The 17,940-nt window shown below is 40.1% G+C and overlaps 1 protein-coding gene across 12 annotated transcripts in view; it reads right to left on the bottom strand.

Moving 5' to 3' along the window:
* Nucleotides 1-10,746: 10,746 nt before the first annotated feature.
* Nucleotides 10,747-17,940, bottom strand: part of RNF38 (ring finger protein 38) — a 113,087-nt gene continuing 105,893 nt past the window's right edge. For all 12 annotated transcript variants that reach the window (XM_032477990.1, XM_032477989.1, XM_032477988.1 and 9 more), the window contains 3 exons: nt 17,453-17,574; nt 15,682-15,781; nt 10,747-14,188 (listed from right to left, as the gene is read on the bottom strand). In XM_032477990.1, coding sequence (XP_032333881.1) covers nt 14,126-14,188; nt 15,682-15,781; nt 17,453-17,574 — 285 coding nt within the window. In that variant the 3' untranslated portion in view covers nt 10,747-14,125. The remainder of the gene's footprint in view (nt 14,189-15,681; nt 15,782-17,452; nt 17,575-17,940) is intronic.

A 17,940-nucleotide genomic window follows, 5' to 3' on the forward strand; every position in this document is an offset into this window, starting at 1 on the left:
TAATATGGTGTTTTAAGTTAGTTACACCTCGATTCAAAAAGAAAAAAGAAAAAGCAACAAATATGATTCAATTAGTAATTAGGACAATAAATTAGTAATTAGGAAAGAAAGGAAGAGAGCCTAAACAAAGGTAATGGAGAAAAAGGAGCAGAAGAGAGAAATGTTTGGGAGGTAAAGTTGTTAGACTAGGTGGCCAATGGGAGGTTGGCATGAGAACTTGGGAGGCATGGTGGGAGGGCTGGGGGGCTGGATTGGCTGGGTCAGCTTGGGTGGTCTGGATAATGATGGAGCCCTTGACAAAATCTGAGGGCACTGGAGGCTAAGAGGTTTGGGAAGGAGGACAAATGTGTGTCTGGACGCGTTGAGCTGTAAGTTGCCTGGGGGACATGTCATCTGAGACTCAGGAGAGGCAAATCTGGTCACTGTTGACATGTGGGCCATAGTTAAACCCAGGTGATTGGAGGAATTGCCTTGGGGTAGAAACTCCACTGTTTGGGAAGAGATCTGATCTCAAATACCAGTGCTGCATCTGTTTAAACACTGGCACTGTTCAAACAAATGGCTAACTTTATAAAATCAGGAACCCCAGAAGATGTTTGTGTGGTTCTATCAGCTGGGTCCTATTTTGCCAGTTACAAAAAGCCAAATTGAACAGGGGCTTTGCGGGCTCACATAGCCAGAAGTCAGACAAAGGTGGACTTGGGGCCCATTTCTTTCCATATATCCTTTGCCTTCGTGGGGTCAGCTTCATCCTGAGGCTAATTCTTGTAGGATGACTGACAGTAGCCAGGAGGGACATATACTTCCATGTTTATATTAAGGGGACAGAGGGCATTTCTGAACCAACATTCCAAGTAAGAACTGGAGATTCACCAAAACTTGCCCCTCAAAGCACTGACTGTCCCAAAGGAAAGGAATGTTCTCATTGGCTTTAAGTCCCCGGGGCCCATCCCAGAGCTAACACTGAAGTCATGTTCCCTTCATGAGAACATGCAGCGTAGGGGGAGGGTGGTAGGAACTTTAACGAAAAAACGAGGGAATGGTAGGCAACGAAAAATGTCCAGCAGACAAATGTCTAGATCTGCAACCCTAGGAACATAGTCCAGAGATATGCTGCCTCTTCAGTTTTAGAAGACACTCTATGCTCTAGTCCTCTTTTAGGGTGTGAAATAATTCATTTTTCATTCAATTCTGGGTTTCAACCACCCATCACAATGTGTGAATGATTTTGGAATCTTCACTGCAGACTTTCAAAGGGGACTTTGGTCTCTCAAGGAAGGAATCAACGGGAAAGGGATCAGTTACGAGCCTACCACGTGGGTGGTACCGTCTCCAGCGCTTTCCCTTGCACTAAATTATTTAATTTAGTCCCTTTGATCCTGTGAAGAATCTAATTATCCTTAGTTGATAGATGAGGGAATGATGCCCAAAGAGGTTAAGCAAATTACCCATGGGCACAGAGCTAATTAGCAGCACATTTCCAGGATTAATTAGGATTCTTAGTGAGTTGGAGTGGAGTTAGCTGAGTCAAAACCCAGGAAATTCGTCATAAGGATCTAAGGGTGTCTCATGGAGCCTGAGCCGAGACACAGCTGGGACAAGAACCAGGGACTGAAGAGCCATCAAGAGTCTCTTCTTTCCTCAAAATGGCTTAAAGACTTGAACATAAGACAGGACACCATGAATCTCCTAGAAGAGAACATAGGCAAAACAGTCTCTAACATAAATCGTAGCAATATTTTCCTAGGTCAGTCTCCCAAGGCAATAGAAATAAAAGCAAAAATAAACACATAGGGCCTAATCAAACTTAGAAGCTTTTGCACAGCAAAGGATACCATCAACAAAACGAAAAGACAACCTATGCACTGGGAGAAAATATTTGCAAACAATGCAGCTGACAAGGACTTAATTTCCAGAATACACAAACAGCTCATATAACACAATAACAAAAAAACCCAATCAAAAAACTGGACAGAAGACCTAAATAGACATTTCTCCAAAGAAGACATACAAATGGCAAACAGGCACATAAAAAGATATTGCTAATTATCAGAGAAATGTAAATCAGAACTACAATGAGTTATCACCTCACACCAGCCAGAATGGCCATCATTAAAAAATCCACAAACAATAAATGCTGAAGAGGGTGTGAAGAAAAGGGAACCCTCCTACACTGTTGGTGGGAATGTAATCTGGTGCAGCCACTGTGGAGAACAGTATGGAGATTTCTTTAAAAACTAAAAACAGACTTACCATATGATCCAGCAATCCCACTCCTGGGCATAAATCCAGAAAAAAACTCTAATTTGAAAAGACACATGCACCCCAATGTTCATAGCAGCACTGTTTACAATAGCCAAGACATGGAAGCAACCTAAGTGTTCATCAACAGATGACTGGATAAAGATGTTGTGGGGTGTGTGTATATATATATATATATATATATATATATATAGAGAGAGAGAGAGAGAGAGAGAGAGAGAGAGAGAGAGAGAGAGAGAGAGAATTACACATTCTATTCGATATGTAGAGAGAATAGAATATTACTCAGCCATAAAAAAGAATGAAATGCCATTTGCAGCAACGTGGATGGACCTAGAGATTATCATACTAAGTGAAGTAAGTCAGACAGAGAAAGACAAATACTATATGATATCACTTATTTGTGGAATCTAAAAAAAATGAGACAAATGAACTTATTTACAAAACAGAAACAGACTCACAGACATAGAAACCAAACTTACAGTTACCAAAGGGGAAAGTGGTGAGCTGGGGAGAGAGAAATTAGGAATTTGGGATTAGCAAATTATATAACAAACTGTTATATAAAATAGGCTGTTACATAAAATAAACAAGGGTCTACTATATAGCACAGGGAACTATATTCAATATCTTGTAACCAGCTATAATGGAAAAGAATATGAAAAAGAATATATATACGTATAGCTGAATCACTTTGCTGTCACCCGAAAACTATCACAATGCTGTGATTCAACTATACCTCACTTAGAAAAAAGAAGTCACTTGTTTTCGTCTCCACTCACCTCTACTTCTGCTTCATTCTTCTCTCCTCCTGTGACATGTTCTCTGCTCTTCCAGGCCTGAAGGCAGAAGACGGGGCCGCTAAATTCGCGGTCCTTCGCTTTCTCGCCGGCTCCCCGGACCCTGGAGGAGGCGCCCGCCCGCCGCGGGGGCGACTTCACACAACATGGCGGCCGTCGGCGCCGCTCTGCGTGGGGGTCGCCTCAGGGAGGCCGCGGTGAGGTGAGCCGAGCGGGTGACCCAGAGGCCGTGCCTTCTCTGCAGACCAGCTGCGAGCCCGCCTCCGCGCGGTCAGGCAGGGACTTCTGGCCGCTGTGTTTCTGGGAAAGGAGCTGGGAGCCCACCACTTCGGCCGGTTGCCCACTTTTCCTCTGTCCGTGGGCGTCTTGTCCAGGCAGCCCCCGCGGCTGTTTATTGTGCGATTGCTTCACAAAGTGGACCGAGAGCCGGGGATGAAGTAGTCGCTTGGGACCTCACAGTCCCCTGTCACAGCGCCGGGTGAGGGAATTCAGGGGCATCTCCTCCAGCACGCCTTTGGTTGCAGGTTGGGTTTGGGCGGTGGATTCCTGGGAGTAATCATAACGTGCCAGCCCCTGGGGGACAAGCGAGGCCCTCTCTGGACACTCGGCCTTGCTGGACCTTGGGTGGTCAAGGGGCTGATGGCATTTGTGCTCTGTGCACGGGCCCGGGCTTGCTCCCAGCTCCTAGTCTGTGTGCTGAGCGTGTAGGGCGCAGCTTTCACCTGCCTAGGTTGATAGTGACCTGAACCTAATTCACCCCACATACAAATCCAGGAAGGGCGGTTCACTCAGAATCAGGACAGCCACAGGCAGCCATGGCAGCTTCTCCCTGGCATGTTTCACCAAGAGAGTGTCTGTTTATCCTCCGCCAGAGCCACGCTAGCCTGGCCAGGATCAGCATGCTCCAGTTCCTGGAGGAAGGTGGAGCAGGGCCCCTAGACAGCCCCGACGAGACTCCTTTTCTGAGGGCCCCTGAGCCTTGTCTTCTTAGCTGACACAGTGAAATCCTTCCAACACCCAAGGGCCCCACCTTCTCTCTGGAGCTTCAGACCTGCTCATCCAACTGCCTATTGGACATCTGCCCGTGTGTGTGCACGTAACAGGGAGTCTAAAGTCCAGGTCCACATCCTTCACACACACTCTCCTGTCCCATCCTCACTTTTGTCAGAACCCCCTCCCCCTGCAGATTAATTTCTTGGGGGATTGTTTCCACCTGCCACCAAGCCAGGGAGTCATTCTCCAATCCTTTAGTCCAGAAACATTTCTTGGACCTCTACCATGTGCCAGATTCTGTGCTGGGCTCTGGAGGTAAAGACGTGCCCCAGTGCAGACTCAAGATGCTCACAGGGGAGTGGAAACCTCACAAGACCAAGGGCTGACACACCCTGAGGAAGGGAAATGACTAATTCCAGGACGCTGCAGGAGGGGTGACAGTCTGACCCAACCTCCAGGATCAGGAAAGATCTGCTGGTGATATCTGCATTGAGTCATGAGAGGGGAGAGGAGAAAGAAAGAGGCCTTCCAGTTAGAAGGGTCTGCCTGAGAAAATAAAGAAAAAGCACAGTGTGTCTGGGAAACCGTAAGCAGACTGATGCTCTAAGAGGGTAAAATACAAGGCAAAAGCATCTTGAGTCTTGAGGCTGGAACCACAGTTAGGAGCAAAACAAGGTGGGCTTTTGTTGGAGAGGAGGACGTGCTGCAAGCCTGGACTGTGTCCTGCAGGCAATGAGAACCATCTAAGGGTTGGAGGCTATGGTTGGGAGCAGAGGTGAAGGGAGACAGATTCACATTTTGAATGACTCGCTTTGGAGGCTCTGGAGAGTTTTGAATATGAGGGCGGTGGGGTGCAAAGCTGGAAGCAAGATCGTGAAAAGGCAGGAGATGATGGAACCTGAACCAGGGGGCTGTGGAGGAAGGGAAGACAGCAGGGCAACTGACTAGATGGATGAGTCAAGGATGACTTCCCTGATTCTGGCTGGGGTGTTTGTGGGGTGGTGGGGTCAGCAATGGAAATAGAGAACACAGGAGGAGAAACCAGCCTGGGGGATACTGACTGTGAGTGCCTCTGGGCTGCTCGGGGTTGGGGGCTGTTCAGGAGGAAGTGTTCAGGAGGAAGTGTTCAGCAGGAAGCTAGAAACACAGGCAGAAGCTCTGGGGAGAAGATGAGGCTGGAAATGTAAATCTGAGGGTCATGAGAACCGATAAAACAACTGAATCAGTAGAAGAGGATGTGGTCACTCCAGAGAGAGGACAGAGTGAGAAAACCGGAGCGTGAGGAACGTGTCCTTGGGAGCCCTGGTATTAACATGGCAGGCCAAAGAAACCCAGAGATGGGAGAGAGAAGGAACGCGGAGAGAAACAGGGAGGATGGAGTGAGAAGAGGACCGTAAAAGCCTAAAGGCAGAGAGCTTGCAGAAATGAGGAGAAATGAGTAGCATCACAAACCACAGTGAAGTCCAGCAAGACTGGAAATGTTCATTAGGCTTGTCATTTAGGAAGCCACTGGTGAACTTGTGATTGGTTATCTTGGCAGATACTGTAGCCCGGATCTCACTGCACTTGTGTGTATGTGGAAGGAGCATGGGAGTCAAGCTCATATGCAGGAATCGGTCTTGATCAACATAGAGCTTGATTTGAAAGCTAAACAAAGTTACGCTTTAGAACACAACTAAAAACAAGGAAAAAAAAGAAAACGGTTTTACATTAAACATTCAAAAACTATTTAATTTTAGAAACCCTACTTGGTATGGAATAAACACATTTCTTGGAAGGAAGGAGTCTCTGAGCTGTAGTGATCCTGTACTATTCTGGGAAACAGATTATTTAATGGATACTTTCTGTAAATAAAAGCAACTTTAAAGCACATTTTGGACATTCATAACCACATCAATCCTGACCTGTACGTTGAAAGGCTTTTATTTGGAACTGGTTTTGTACAATAGTGCCCCCTGGTGTGGATGCCATGCTTAAATACTTACTCTTTATTAGCATGGAGACAATATTCTGGAAATAGTTGCTGCTCTCCCACTTAACTTAAAAAGCAAGTTCAAAACACAGATGTTTGGGGATGGGGGAAGTGTTTGATTTGGGGAGGTTTTTAAAGTTTTATGTGATGCAACATTGGGGATATTAATGTACTGGGTATGACTCATTTAAGGTGATAAAGATTCATTTGTCCACATGCATTGTGCTTCTACCAAAGGTCAGAGTAGGACCCACCATTTATTTTTAAAAATAGTTTATAAAATTACATATACAGCAAATTGAACAAATCATAAGCATAGATTACAGTGAACCTCTCAAATTGAAGCTTGTGTAATCAAGCATGTGTACTAACAAACAGAAAATTACTGACAGCACAGATGCCCCCATGCCCTCTGCTTCCTTCAGTCACCACCACCCCAAGGGTAACAGCTATCACGCCTTCTCATAGCACAGATCAATTTTGCTTGTTTTTGAACTTTCGATAATTGGAATAACTAGTATGTTTTCTTTTGTGTCTTATTCAGTCTATTTGTTGAGATTCACCCATGATGTTCTGTGGAGTTGTAGTTCATGCTCTCTGCTGTCTAAAACACCATCGTAAGACTCAACTATAATCTAACAATTCAGCAGTTGAAAAAAATTTGGGTTGTTTCTAGTTTAGGGCTGTTAGGGTCCACTATGAACATTCTTACATATGCCTTTTAGTGCATGCACTTCTGTTGGGTATATATACCTAGGAGAGAAATTACTAGGTTATAGGGTATGCTTAAACTTAGGAGATACTGTCAAACAGTTTTCTAACTTGGTCGTTTCAATTTATATTCCCATCAAGAGTGTAAGAGAATTCCATTTGCTTCATATCCTCAACACATGGTATTCTTAATCTTTTTAATTAAAGACATTCTGATGGGTATTGTGGTTTTTTAAAACGGCTTTATTGACATATAATTCACATACTACGCAATTCACCCATTTAAAGGGTACAATTCAACAGCTTTCAATAGATTCACCAAATTGTGTATCCATCACACAATTTCAGAATATTTTCATTACCCCTAGAAGAAACTCCTTAGCTGTCACTTCCAACCCTCCTAAGTCAGCCTAATTAACCACTAATCTATTTTCTGCATCTTCAGATTTGCCTTTGACATTTCACATAAATGGAATCATACAAGATGTGGCCTTTTGTCTGACTTCTTTCACTTACATAATGTTTTCACAATTCTTTTCAGATTTTGATTCAACAAAGGAACTATCATGGATCAAATCATACACCTGGGACTTAAGTTGCATGCTTGTTCCTATTTATTCATCTTTTAAAAAATTTGCTAATTGCTCACTTACTTGATGTACATTTTGTAGTTAACTTTCACAGCTAACTGAATTTCATGGATATACTAGGAAGCTGTGCTGCTCTGAGTCAATCTGTGAGACCATGACTGCGGTCTATCTTTGGCTGCAGGAATGAGCTGAAGGTAAAGGAATGAGCCTCTTTAACATTTTCCCAGTCAAAATTATTTTGGTAATGCTTTATAAGGAATTCTGAATTCGGAATTTGTTGAAACAGATTCAAATAATTTACTAAGATGAAACAAACTTGGCTTCTAAGTCCCCTGCTGCTGACTTCTAGTGAAGGTGTGGGGATTTCCATTCAGGTGAAGGCACACAGATGCAGGGAACCTGTGAAGACCCATGAGTAGACACGCAGAGATAGAGTTCAATGTCTACAAACCAAAGGACTCCCAGGGCAGAGAAGCATGGAAGATTCTCCCTCAGTCTTCAGGGAAGCCCAGCGCAGGCAACGCCTTGATTTTGGACTTGTGGCTTCCAAAAACTGAGAGATTAAATTGGTTGTAAGCCACCAAATTTGTGATAATTTGTTACGGCAGCCCTAGGAAACTAATAAACTAAGGACTCAAACTCCCACTTCCAGGCATAGGCTGGTGCTTAATAAAAAGCACTGTCAAGCTGTGAACACTCCTTAGGAAGGACTCAAGTCTCTCCTTATTTCATGGGGCACAGGCATTAACTGACCTTGAACTCACATTTTCCTCTCTGACTTGCTTCCCCAACTAAAATTTAGTAGCTTGGATTACAGGATCCAAGTTTCCGCTAGATATTCTGGAGCCAGAGTAAATGCAGTTTATTTTCCTCCTTACTGAGAACAAAACTGGGGCCTGAATTGTCATGGATAGGGATACATTTTTTTTTTCTTGGCAAAGCTAGCCTTGTTTTGTAATGGAGTCAAGGTTATTTTCCTCTGACTTAGCTGAAGTCCAGTATTAACATATCCACAAGAAGGGGAAAAAAGAACCAGCTAAAACATGTGGATACCATATTGCTTGCACTGACTACAGAAATGTCTATTATTACCAAGATTAATAAGCACTGTCAGAAACATACCTTGGCACATGTTTGGAGAACTCTTCTTTGCTAAAAGATAGTAACTACCAAGAAAGTTGGATAATATAAAATGTGTTCCTCGTCTAAACCTGCAAGTACTAGGGTAGTGGGAAGAGGGAGGCTGCTTTCAAATCTTTTAAGTTTGGTATTAAGGGGGGGCTGTGGGGAAGGGTTCTAACAAGGAAAGGGAGGCTAAGAAGGCAGCTGGTGAACGTTTGCTGGGGACTGGCAGAGTGCTGGGTATAGGTCCTTTTACTAACCAGCCACTATACTGTTTCCATGTGTAGACCAAGAACCAGAGGTTTGAAGGGAATGTGGGTTCCTTCTCGAATAATTCTCTACCCATTTCAATGTGGGCTGCTAGTCTTACTCTCACTTCTTCAGAATGCCCTATTTTCTGATTGGCAAGTTAATCTTTTAAATAGGTATGAATCCTGAAGGTGCTAAAAGCAAATGTCTGACTTGGGAATTTACTGACAAACAAGGAACTTTGTTGTTGAATGTTAGCCAGGGAAGTTATACATGATGTTCACAGCAATGTAAGTCTGCTTTTTACAAATTCGTATGTTGGATATAGCAACAAGTTACATTCAACTACACAAAGAGTAAATTACTTCTAATCATACTGTGGTTTATTAAGGCATGCAATGAAAAAATTAAGAAGCCTTGGGGTATCAAGGGCAATGTTCTTATTTGGAAACCAGATAACCTGACAGTCTTGATCTAAACCTTCCCGTTCCAACATGGTGGCCAACATTCCAACATCTGCATGTGGCTGTTTGAGCATTTGAAATGTAGCCAGTCCAAATTGAGATGTATTGTAAATGTACACTGGACTACAAAGACTTGGTATGTGACAATAGATCTTTTATGCTGACTACAGATTGAAATATTTGGGGCATGTTAGGTTGAATACATTTTAAATTTTTAACTGTTTCTTTTTACTTTTTAATGTGGTCACTAAAATTTAAAAAATTACTTAAGTGGCTAATTATACTTCTATTGGACAGCCTCGTCCATACAGGTTCATTACTCTAAAGCACACAAGAGACCTCAAAAACTTGGTAGAGATCTGACCACATTCACAAGAATTATATCCTCTGGTGCAAATATCGGGTCTTGTGATCTACTGCAAACTTAATTGTGGCCAGGTGATATTTAATTGGCACATTCGGTACACCTGAGGATTAGTATTATCAAAGCATAGTTAGAATAAGATTAAAAAAACTTAATAAAGGGGGAAATAAATTGGCAAAGATGAAGCCCTGATAAAGAGTAGTTTAAGGACCTACATTTTTTGTTAACAGAAAACTTGCATGGTCCAGTGTCTTTCTAGGACAGCTCTCTTCCAGGTAGTGACTCAGAGGACACAGGGCTGCCATCACCACAGGAGAGGTAAAGAGAGTTGCCTTAAAATGCTCCCACATGGCCTAAGCTCACAGTCCTTTGGTCAGAACCAGCGGCATAGGCCTCACTGCCTTCCTGTAGGTACAGAGAAGGGAGAGAACACATAGGTATTTACTGAGCACTAAATGCCTCTGCAATAAGACAATGCAAGTTTTGAGACATTCCAAATCCAACACACTCTTTCAACTATGCTGGAAAGTGAGGGAAACAAGGAGGACCTGGTCACTTTTCTGAATGCTCCTGTCAGTTAAGTACTGGAGCCAGTCAGAAGGCATCACCTTCCCTTAAGCCAAAGAACTGCTTCCTGAAAGAGGAAGAATTGGGATCTACTATTTAGCCTCAATTTTTTTGAATTTTGTTTCTACTTTCAGCATATAGGTAAATAGATTGCTTTACTTTCTTCCTTTTTTAGTCAAAAGAAAGCAATTACACAAACATGTATGGAAAATGACAAGCAGAGGATCCTCTTTCCATATTATGTTGACAAGTTGGACATAAGCTACTGTAACTAATGTGAACAAATCTGCCCAATTATCTATTGTTCTCTTATTTCCTGTATCTTATGGTTGCCATACAGAGAAAGAAATCTGGTTACCCATTTATGTCTACTGTTCAATAAGCTTACACCACACATGCGCCTACTCTCAGCTTTCTTGGCCTTTTTAAAGATGTAAATATGTACCATATGTTATAATGTAAGTTGCTTTTACGTTTCTAAGTTGTTTACACCACTGCAGAAATGAAATCTGGACTATAGTCTAGAAATTAAATCAGGCTGCTTAGTTAAGCAACAGCTCTGTCTTCCTGTTAGAATCCCCCTAACACCCCTCCTCCAAACACACACAACCCTACCTTTCCCTAACACAGTAACATGAAACACAACAAAATGTTTTAAGTGTACATCATACATTTATTACCAACAACCCTCTCAACTCCAAAATTGGGCACAGGGATTAAAAATAAAAATTCATTGCACTACTTAGTAAAGCATTACTAGTAACTTTCATAAAAAATGTACAAACTTTGTTAAAAATTTATCAAGCCTTCAAATGATTTGGTTACAGATATTTATAATACGTACATTTAAAACTATGTTAACTGATACAATGGAATATGATTTGAGAAAATGACTCAGCAAATGATTCCAAAATACACCCCTGTAAGCTTTCATAATCTGAAACAAACAGCAAAATGAGGTAACCAAATGTACCAACAGGGGGAGAATAGCTTTCTAATGAAGGCCTAAAGATATCTGTGAAAAATATTCTCATAAATTGAGTTAGTAGATCTCATTCAAAATATTGTAAGAGGCCCAAATTTAAGAATCTTAACAAATCACATTTCAGAGTATATAAAATCTAAATATGCTTTCACATTTTCCAGATTTTGCTCAAAAAAATTCAGGACAGAAAATCCTAATGAGATCTCAATACCTGGAGGCCTTTTTTTCTGTTTTGTTCTGTTGGGGGGGGGTCACACACAAAAAAATCAAAGATGGTATCTCATGCAAAGGAAAACAAAAAACACAGCAGAGTCAAGATGGTAAAGCCAGTATTGTTTTAGGAAGAAAGAGGAAGAAGGCAACAAACCAACATCTGCCTGCTATCTGGTGCATCACCCACGGTCACAACAGCTGGGTACCAATCAACTGTTCTTTCTCTTCTGCTAGTCACAAAGTTGCTCTGTGGCTAGTCTGAGCTGGTTCAGAACACATGCATGTATGCTCCTAATACGCAATAAAACCACTTAATAAGCAAGTCTGCACACATCTCTAAGAGCCCCATGCAAAGAAAAGACATTCCCAAAGAGAGATCAGTCACAAGAGTGCAACAATCAATTCAGGATTTTACCAAAATAGACCCTGCTGCCTCCTACATTGCCAACTGCCTCTCAAAATTTATTGGAAAAGGAGTATTATGACAAGAATTCATCGTCAGAGGGAAGGAAGAAAGAGCTACTTTTCCTAGTCATTAGTACAATGTGCCTTGTTAATTAGGTATCTATATAAATTAGAAAAAGTGCTTTACTTGCATGCTTCAATAAAATGAATACTGAGTGTAGTAGTGTTATGTTAGATCTGTACAGATATAAATTTTTTACAGCTATATAAAAGAGTCTATGTATAAGATGGGCTTTTGCCATTTTAAACATGATTTTTTAATTAAAAAAAATAAAGATTAAACTATACGTGATTTATAATGTAGCTGATTATTATGCCAACAATTTTGGTCGTTAACAACTTTATTCATCAGGAATCGGTGGGGGATATGTTAATGATTTAAAAGTAACATGTACATTTTACCACTGTTTAGATGTATTTCTGATGCACTGACAAATACAGGGGCAAAGAGAAAGGATGCAAAATCCTTCCTGTATGACTAGACAGAGGCAACAGTGTCTGGAAAAGGGCAAAATTGTGCTTCTGTGTGAATTGACTTTACTGAACTCTGAGCTGTGAGAGCTTATAGAGTCTTCAAGGGAAGGCAAGTAGCATGGCAGTAACAAGTAGTTAATACTGTCCGAGTAGAAAACTGACACAGAGCCAACTGAAAGTTGAGTGAGGCTGGCAGCAAGTCATCACAGTCCTGACTGGAATTACGTAGCTTGTGCTACTGCAAACAGCAATGACATCAACTGCAGGAAGAGGCAGACAATGCTGAACACACGAGAAGAAGGAGAGAGGAACCAAACGTGGCTGCAAAGAGCAAAGATGACTGAACAATCTGAATTACGCTCAGTGAACCTATAAAAACCCCACACAGCTATGTATTATTTTCAGATCAACTAAATGAAGGTCAATTCCTGTTTTACAGCATTATTTTTATACAAAATCAAATCTGCATTTATACTGCAAGTATTCTGGACACCTGTTATATTAAACTTTTTCTCATTCAAACAAAAAGTAAAAAGCAAGAAAACATCAAAGCACATCGGGTCTAAGGAACTCGAGCTGTCACAGCACTTGATCCATCCTGGAAATGAGGGTTTCGATGAGAAGCACATTTACTGAGGGAAGAACTAGACAACTTTCAGGATTGGAGCTAGGCAGGTGAGTTAATAGAAACAGAAATATAATTTTCTTAAAGCAATTTAGTTGCCTATGGGAGGAGCCTGAACAAAGAACACGTATCAGAAGTCAAGCTGAGTTAACAGATTTTGTTCTGGTGGAAGTAGAGGAGGTGAGACTTCATGGGACCAGTGGTATTCTTAGAAATATATTACTCAAATATCTTCAGAATAGACTACAAATCTAAACATTAAAAAAACAAACAAAAAAACCCCACAAGTACTTCATGTAAGAAGTAAAGGAAATGTAAAGGAAAAAAACAAGAGTATCAACATTCAAATCTTTGATTGAAATGCTAATATTGCTAACTGATGATGAATGATATTGCACCTTCTTTTTGGAAACAGCAAGTTGGAGATTTAAAAAATTTTTTCAAAACAGAATCAAAAAATCAGGTTTATGGAGTTAGAATCTGTTACACTGTTTTCCTTAAGTGACCCACCTGGGATCACCAACAAAGGGAAGGTGACAGCTGCCTGAAGCAAAGGAAGAAGGCTTTTCTCATTCCATTCATTGGGAGGAAAAGGGATGAGTATTCAATGCTTATAATTGATGCACCCTTAGCAATCAGTGTGCAACAGCAAACACAAGGGAAAAAACCAGTGTACAGTACTAGTGCTGTTTAAATAACACACCAGATTATACATTGCAGCATAATTAAAACTACACACACATTCTTGGTACATGCTGGTATATAGGATCTCATACACACATTAGCTACCATGCCCTCACACAAGTAGTTGCACACACTCTCTCACACACACAGATACATTTATCACCAACAATCATACGATGCACTCACTTCCACTCACAGTTTCTGAAGGCTCTATATAAGGTAGATTGCTATATCATCTGGAGCTACCACTTTTTATAAAAGCACATGCTAAAAGATCACGTCCACTGTAATCTTGCAGCAACACTCGGAATGATCACACAAAAACCAGGGAATGTTAGTGCACACACAAAATTAAGCTAAAGAAAAAGTCTTTGGAGTTCCAATCACACAGTTAGTATAACAATCCCATAATTGTGAAGACTAATTGTAAGCTTTTATAGTTGATTAAGTCACACAGTGCAAAGAAAGGTCCATTGACCCTTTTGGTAAAGGGAGGGCTGGAAGCCACACAGATTAAGTTCAATGGATAGTCCGTATATACATGTGATGAGGAACACCCAAACTAAATTTGTGCTCTTAGGTTGGTCATTCTGAATCCCGATGCACTTCTGAAGCATCAGCTCGGCAAATTGGGCAAGTACGATTTGCCTAAAACATAAAAGAAAATACTTGTCTGAATTTTTACTTATACAATGAAACATATTAAGAGCAACAGAACTATTTTTACTTTCCATATTAGTTTTTATATTCTTTGTTCCTTTAAGTTATAAGGTAATCATTTAATCTATCTTTTAAAAAATACTCCACAAACCTCAAAGACTTATTAATAACCTAAGAATAATTTTTAGTAGGTCTGTTTTAACATATTGACAAGATTACCCATCACCAGTTCAGGCAAATATAATAACTGGCTTAAAACTCCATCTCAACAAACAGCACTGCCATTTACGGTGTTGCTAAAACCAGAAACACAGGCATCATCATGTGCTCTCTTACTTTCTATAACCCATTTTTTCATCAAATACTCTCATTTCTACATGATGAGAGCTCTCAAATCAAGTCCTCGTCTCATCCCGTTTCCACTAATTGTTCCCCATCTGACCCAGACATCCTTATTCCATCTCCCTGTCTCTCAGAAATCATCTCTATTCCATTCTTCAAACAGTGGCCTTGGTCTTGTAAAACATCTCCCACACTGCTTCCAGAACCAAGTCCAAACTCCCACATACTTCACAGTGACTTCATAACAAGCTGGCCCTGCTTTTCTCTCTGAACCCTCTTCTCTTGCCACTCCTCATGCTCTAGGCACCAGCCACACGGAACCTGTGGTTTTCTGATCATTCTCTGTTCTCACACATCAGGGCTATGCATATGTAATAACTTTCTTTTTCTAAAAACTTAAGATGCTTTGCCTTTAGGATCCCATTTGGGCTAAACTGGGTATCCTTAATCTGTGCTCATACAGAGGACTGATTTGATTTTAACTCATCTGTCTTCCTCACTAAACCGTGAAGTTATCTAACTCAGTATTATCATCTCCTACTCCGAATAATCAAACAAACCATAAAGTTGACTAAATTATTTTACTGCATCATATTTTTATTCTACTATTATAAAAAAGAGAAAATAAGAAGACCCTGAAATAATTTCACCCTGGCATAACAACTGTTAGAATTCATGTGCTTTGCCCACCCCCCAATCTACAAACGAGAATATGGTCAGAATTACATAAAAGCACTAGAGGTTTATTTCCCAGTAAATATCTCACAAAGAAGCTCCAGTGAGGTCCTCTTTTCAACTCCTTAGAGGAAACTGGCCTTGTAAGTTCAGATCTGATCCTTATCTACCATGAGAAAGTCAGGACATATTGATTATCAAGGACAGAAAACTCATTTTCAGATTTTGCACAATCACTCCCACATTGATGACTGTAGTTAATGTCTACTGACAGTTGAAAAACTTTAAAAATATACTAATTTCTACTGGTCTTTTATCTTTATTTGCAGATATCATACTGAAAGCTGTGTTTCAATTATGTCTCCCTAATCTCCCCCCACTAAACTATGAACTTATTCTATGTGAAACTATGGTCAATAAAAAAGAAAACTAAAGGTTATTCTCTTCAGATACCATCACTTTACCTTAAGCCATTTGTCGACACACTTGGCATGGAACTCGTGGTTACAGGGTAAAACTCTAAGTAGCTGCCTTGACTCAAAATCACACATGCATACTACGCACCTAAAAAAAGCAAAAAGATTGTTTAACCATAAAGCCAAGTGGTTTCTATTTTCTTACAACCATCTAAGCCTACAAAACCAGTTACCATCTCACTTATCAGAATATCATTTAAATTTTAAGGTAAAACAATCTATTAATACCGTGAAAAAAAAAGCATGATGTTAAGACATTTAGTAAGAGTGTTCTGCTTTACTGAATGAGAGATCAAGAAAATTTCTGGTTTAAAACCCACACCAGTCTTAATACTGAAAATACTATTATATTAAACAAACGGTATTGGAACAACTGGGTACCTATATGCAAAAGAATGAAGTTGGGCCCCTACCTCACAAAATATATGAAAATTAACTCAAAAATGAATCAAAAGCCTAAAGATGAGAGCTGAAAACTATTAAACTCTTACAAGAAAAGCAGGAGTAAATCTTCATGACTTTGAAACAGGCAATGGTTTCTTAGAGGTGATACCAAAAACACAAGAAACAACAACAAAAAGTAGATAAACTGAACTTCATAAAAACAAACAAACAAAAAATGCTTCAAAAGACACCATTTTAGAAGGTGAAAAGACAACTAACTCACAGAATGGAGACATTTTTGAAAATCATATATCTCATAAAGGACCTGTATATAATACATAAATAACTTCTACAACTCAATAAACAACCCAATTTAAAAATGGGCAAAGAATGTGAATAGACATTTCTCCAAAGATACATATATATATGCAATAAGCACAGTAAAAGAGCTCAGCATCATTAGGCACTTGGGAAATGGAAATCAAAACCTCAATGCTGTATCACTGCACTCCCACTAGGATGGCTAGGGTCAAAAGACAGACAGTAACAAGCATTGGTAAGGATGTGGAGAAACGGGGACTTCTATACATTGCTGGTGGGAATGTAAAATGGTGTGGCCACTTAGGAATGAAATGATACAAGCTACAACATGATGGACCTTAGAAACAATATGCTAAGAGAAAGACGCCAGGCCCAAAAGACCATATATTGTATAGTCCCATTTATGTGAAATGTCTAGCATAGGCAAATCTATAGAGATAAAAGTAAATTAGGGAGGGTATAGGGGCTGTGCTGGGGTGGAGAGGGTTAGGGAGAAATGGGGAGTGGCTGCTAACAGGTAAGGGGTTGATTTTGAGGGTGATAAAAATGGTGTAAATTTGGCTGTGATGACGGTTGCAAAACCCTAAAAATATACTAAAAACCACTGGATTGTACACTTTAAATGTGAATTGTATCTCAGAGTTGCTATAAAAAAAGATACCATAATAAGCAGAATCTTTAGGTATAACCCTCAAATTTTATAGGTATCATCAGACTTTTCAATCTAATACAAAACATTCTAGAGTTTGAATTAAACACCATAAAATTTCTAGGCAACCTAAAAATCCAGAACAGCACTGTCCACTAAACTTTCTGAGGTGACAAGAAATGTTCTACATCTCTTTCTCAGATGTAGCATCACTGGTAGTGCAACCAAAAATTTTAACTTTAACTAGCCCCATGTGACTAGCAGTCACCTTACTGGACAGCATAGGCCTAGAATATGAAACAGTCATCATTTATCTTTATCAAGTTATTTTTGACTCTTAAGTTTTTATTTCATAAAGTGGAAGAGGAAATTTAACACAGAATGATGTCAGAAAAATGTACTTACAAAGTCTGTTCTGACTGGTGATTGTTAGGATTGAACCGGTAAGACGGAAGTTGCTCGATATCTGCTTTAGTCAGTCCTCGAGGCTTGGCCTCTCCCAGTCGTTCTGCTAGGTTTAACAGGGCCTATAAAGGGAATGGGAGACATATCTGCATCTTTCTTTAAATTTTCTATTTCAATATATATATATTTAAAATTACCTTTATTATGGAAAAAATTTAAATATATACAAAAGTAGAGAAACAGTATAAAGAACTTCCATATGCCCATTACCCAGGCTCAACAATTCATGACTAATTTTATCTATTCCTTGTCCCCTGCACTTCCTATAAATTGACAGATTTTACTATTTCCATCATAAGGCTCAGCATGGCTAGTTGTTATGTGAGCACTGATGGAACACTGCTTAGATCCATTAATTTATTAAAGATGGCAAAATGGTAATATCCTATCATTCTTTCTTCATTTATTAGACATACTTTTTCTTTTTT

This window comes from Camelus ferus, chromosome 4 (assembly GCF_009834535.1).
Source record: "Camelus ferus isolate YT-003-E chromosome 4, BCGSAC_Cfer_1.0, whole genome shotgun sequence".
NCBI lineage: Eukaryota > Metazoa > Chordata > Mammalia > Artiodactyla > Camelidae > Camelus > Camelus ferus.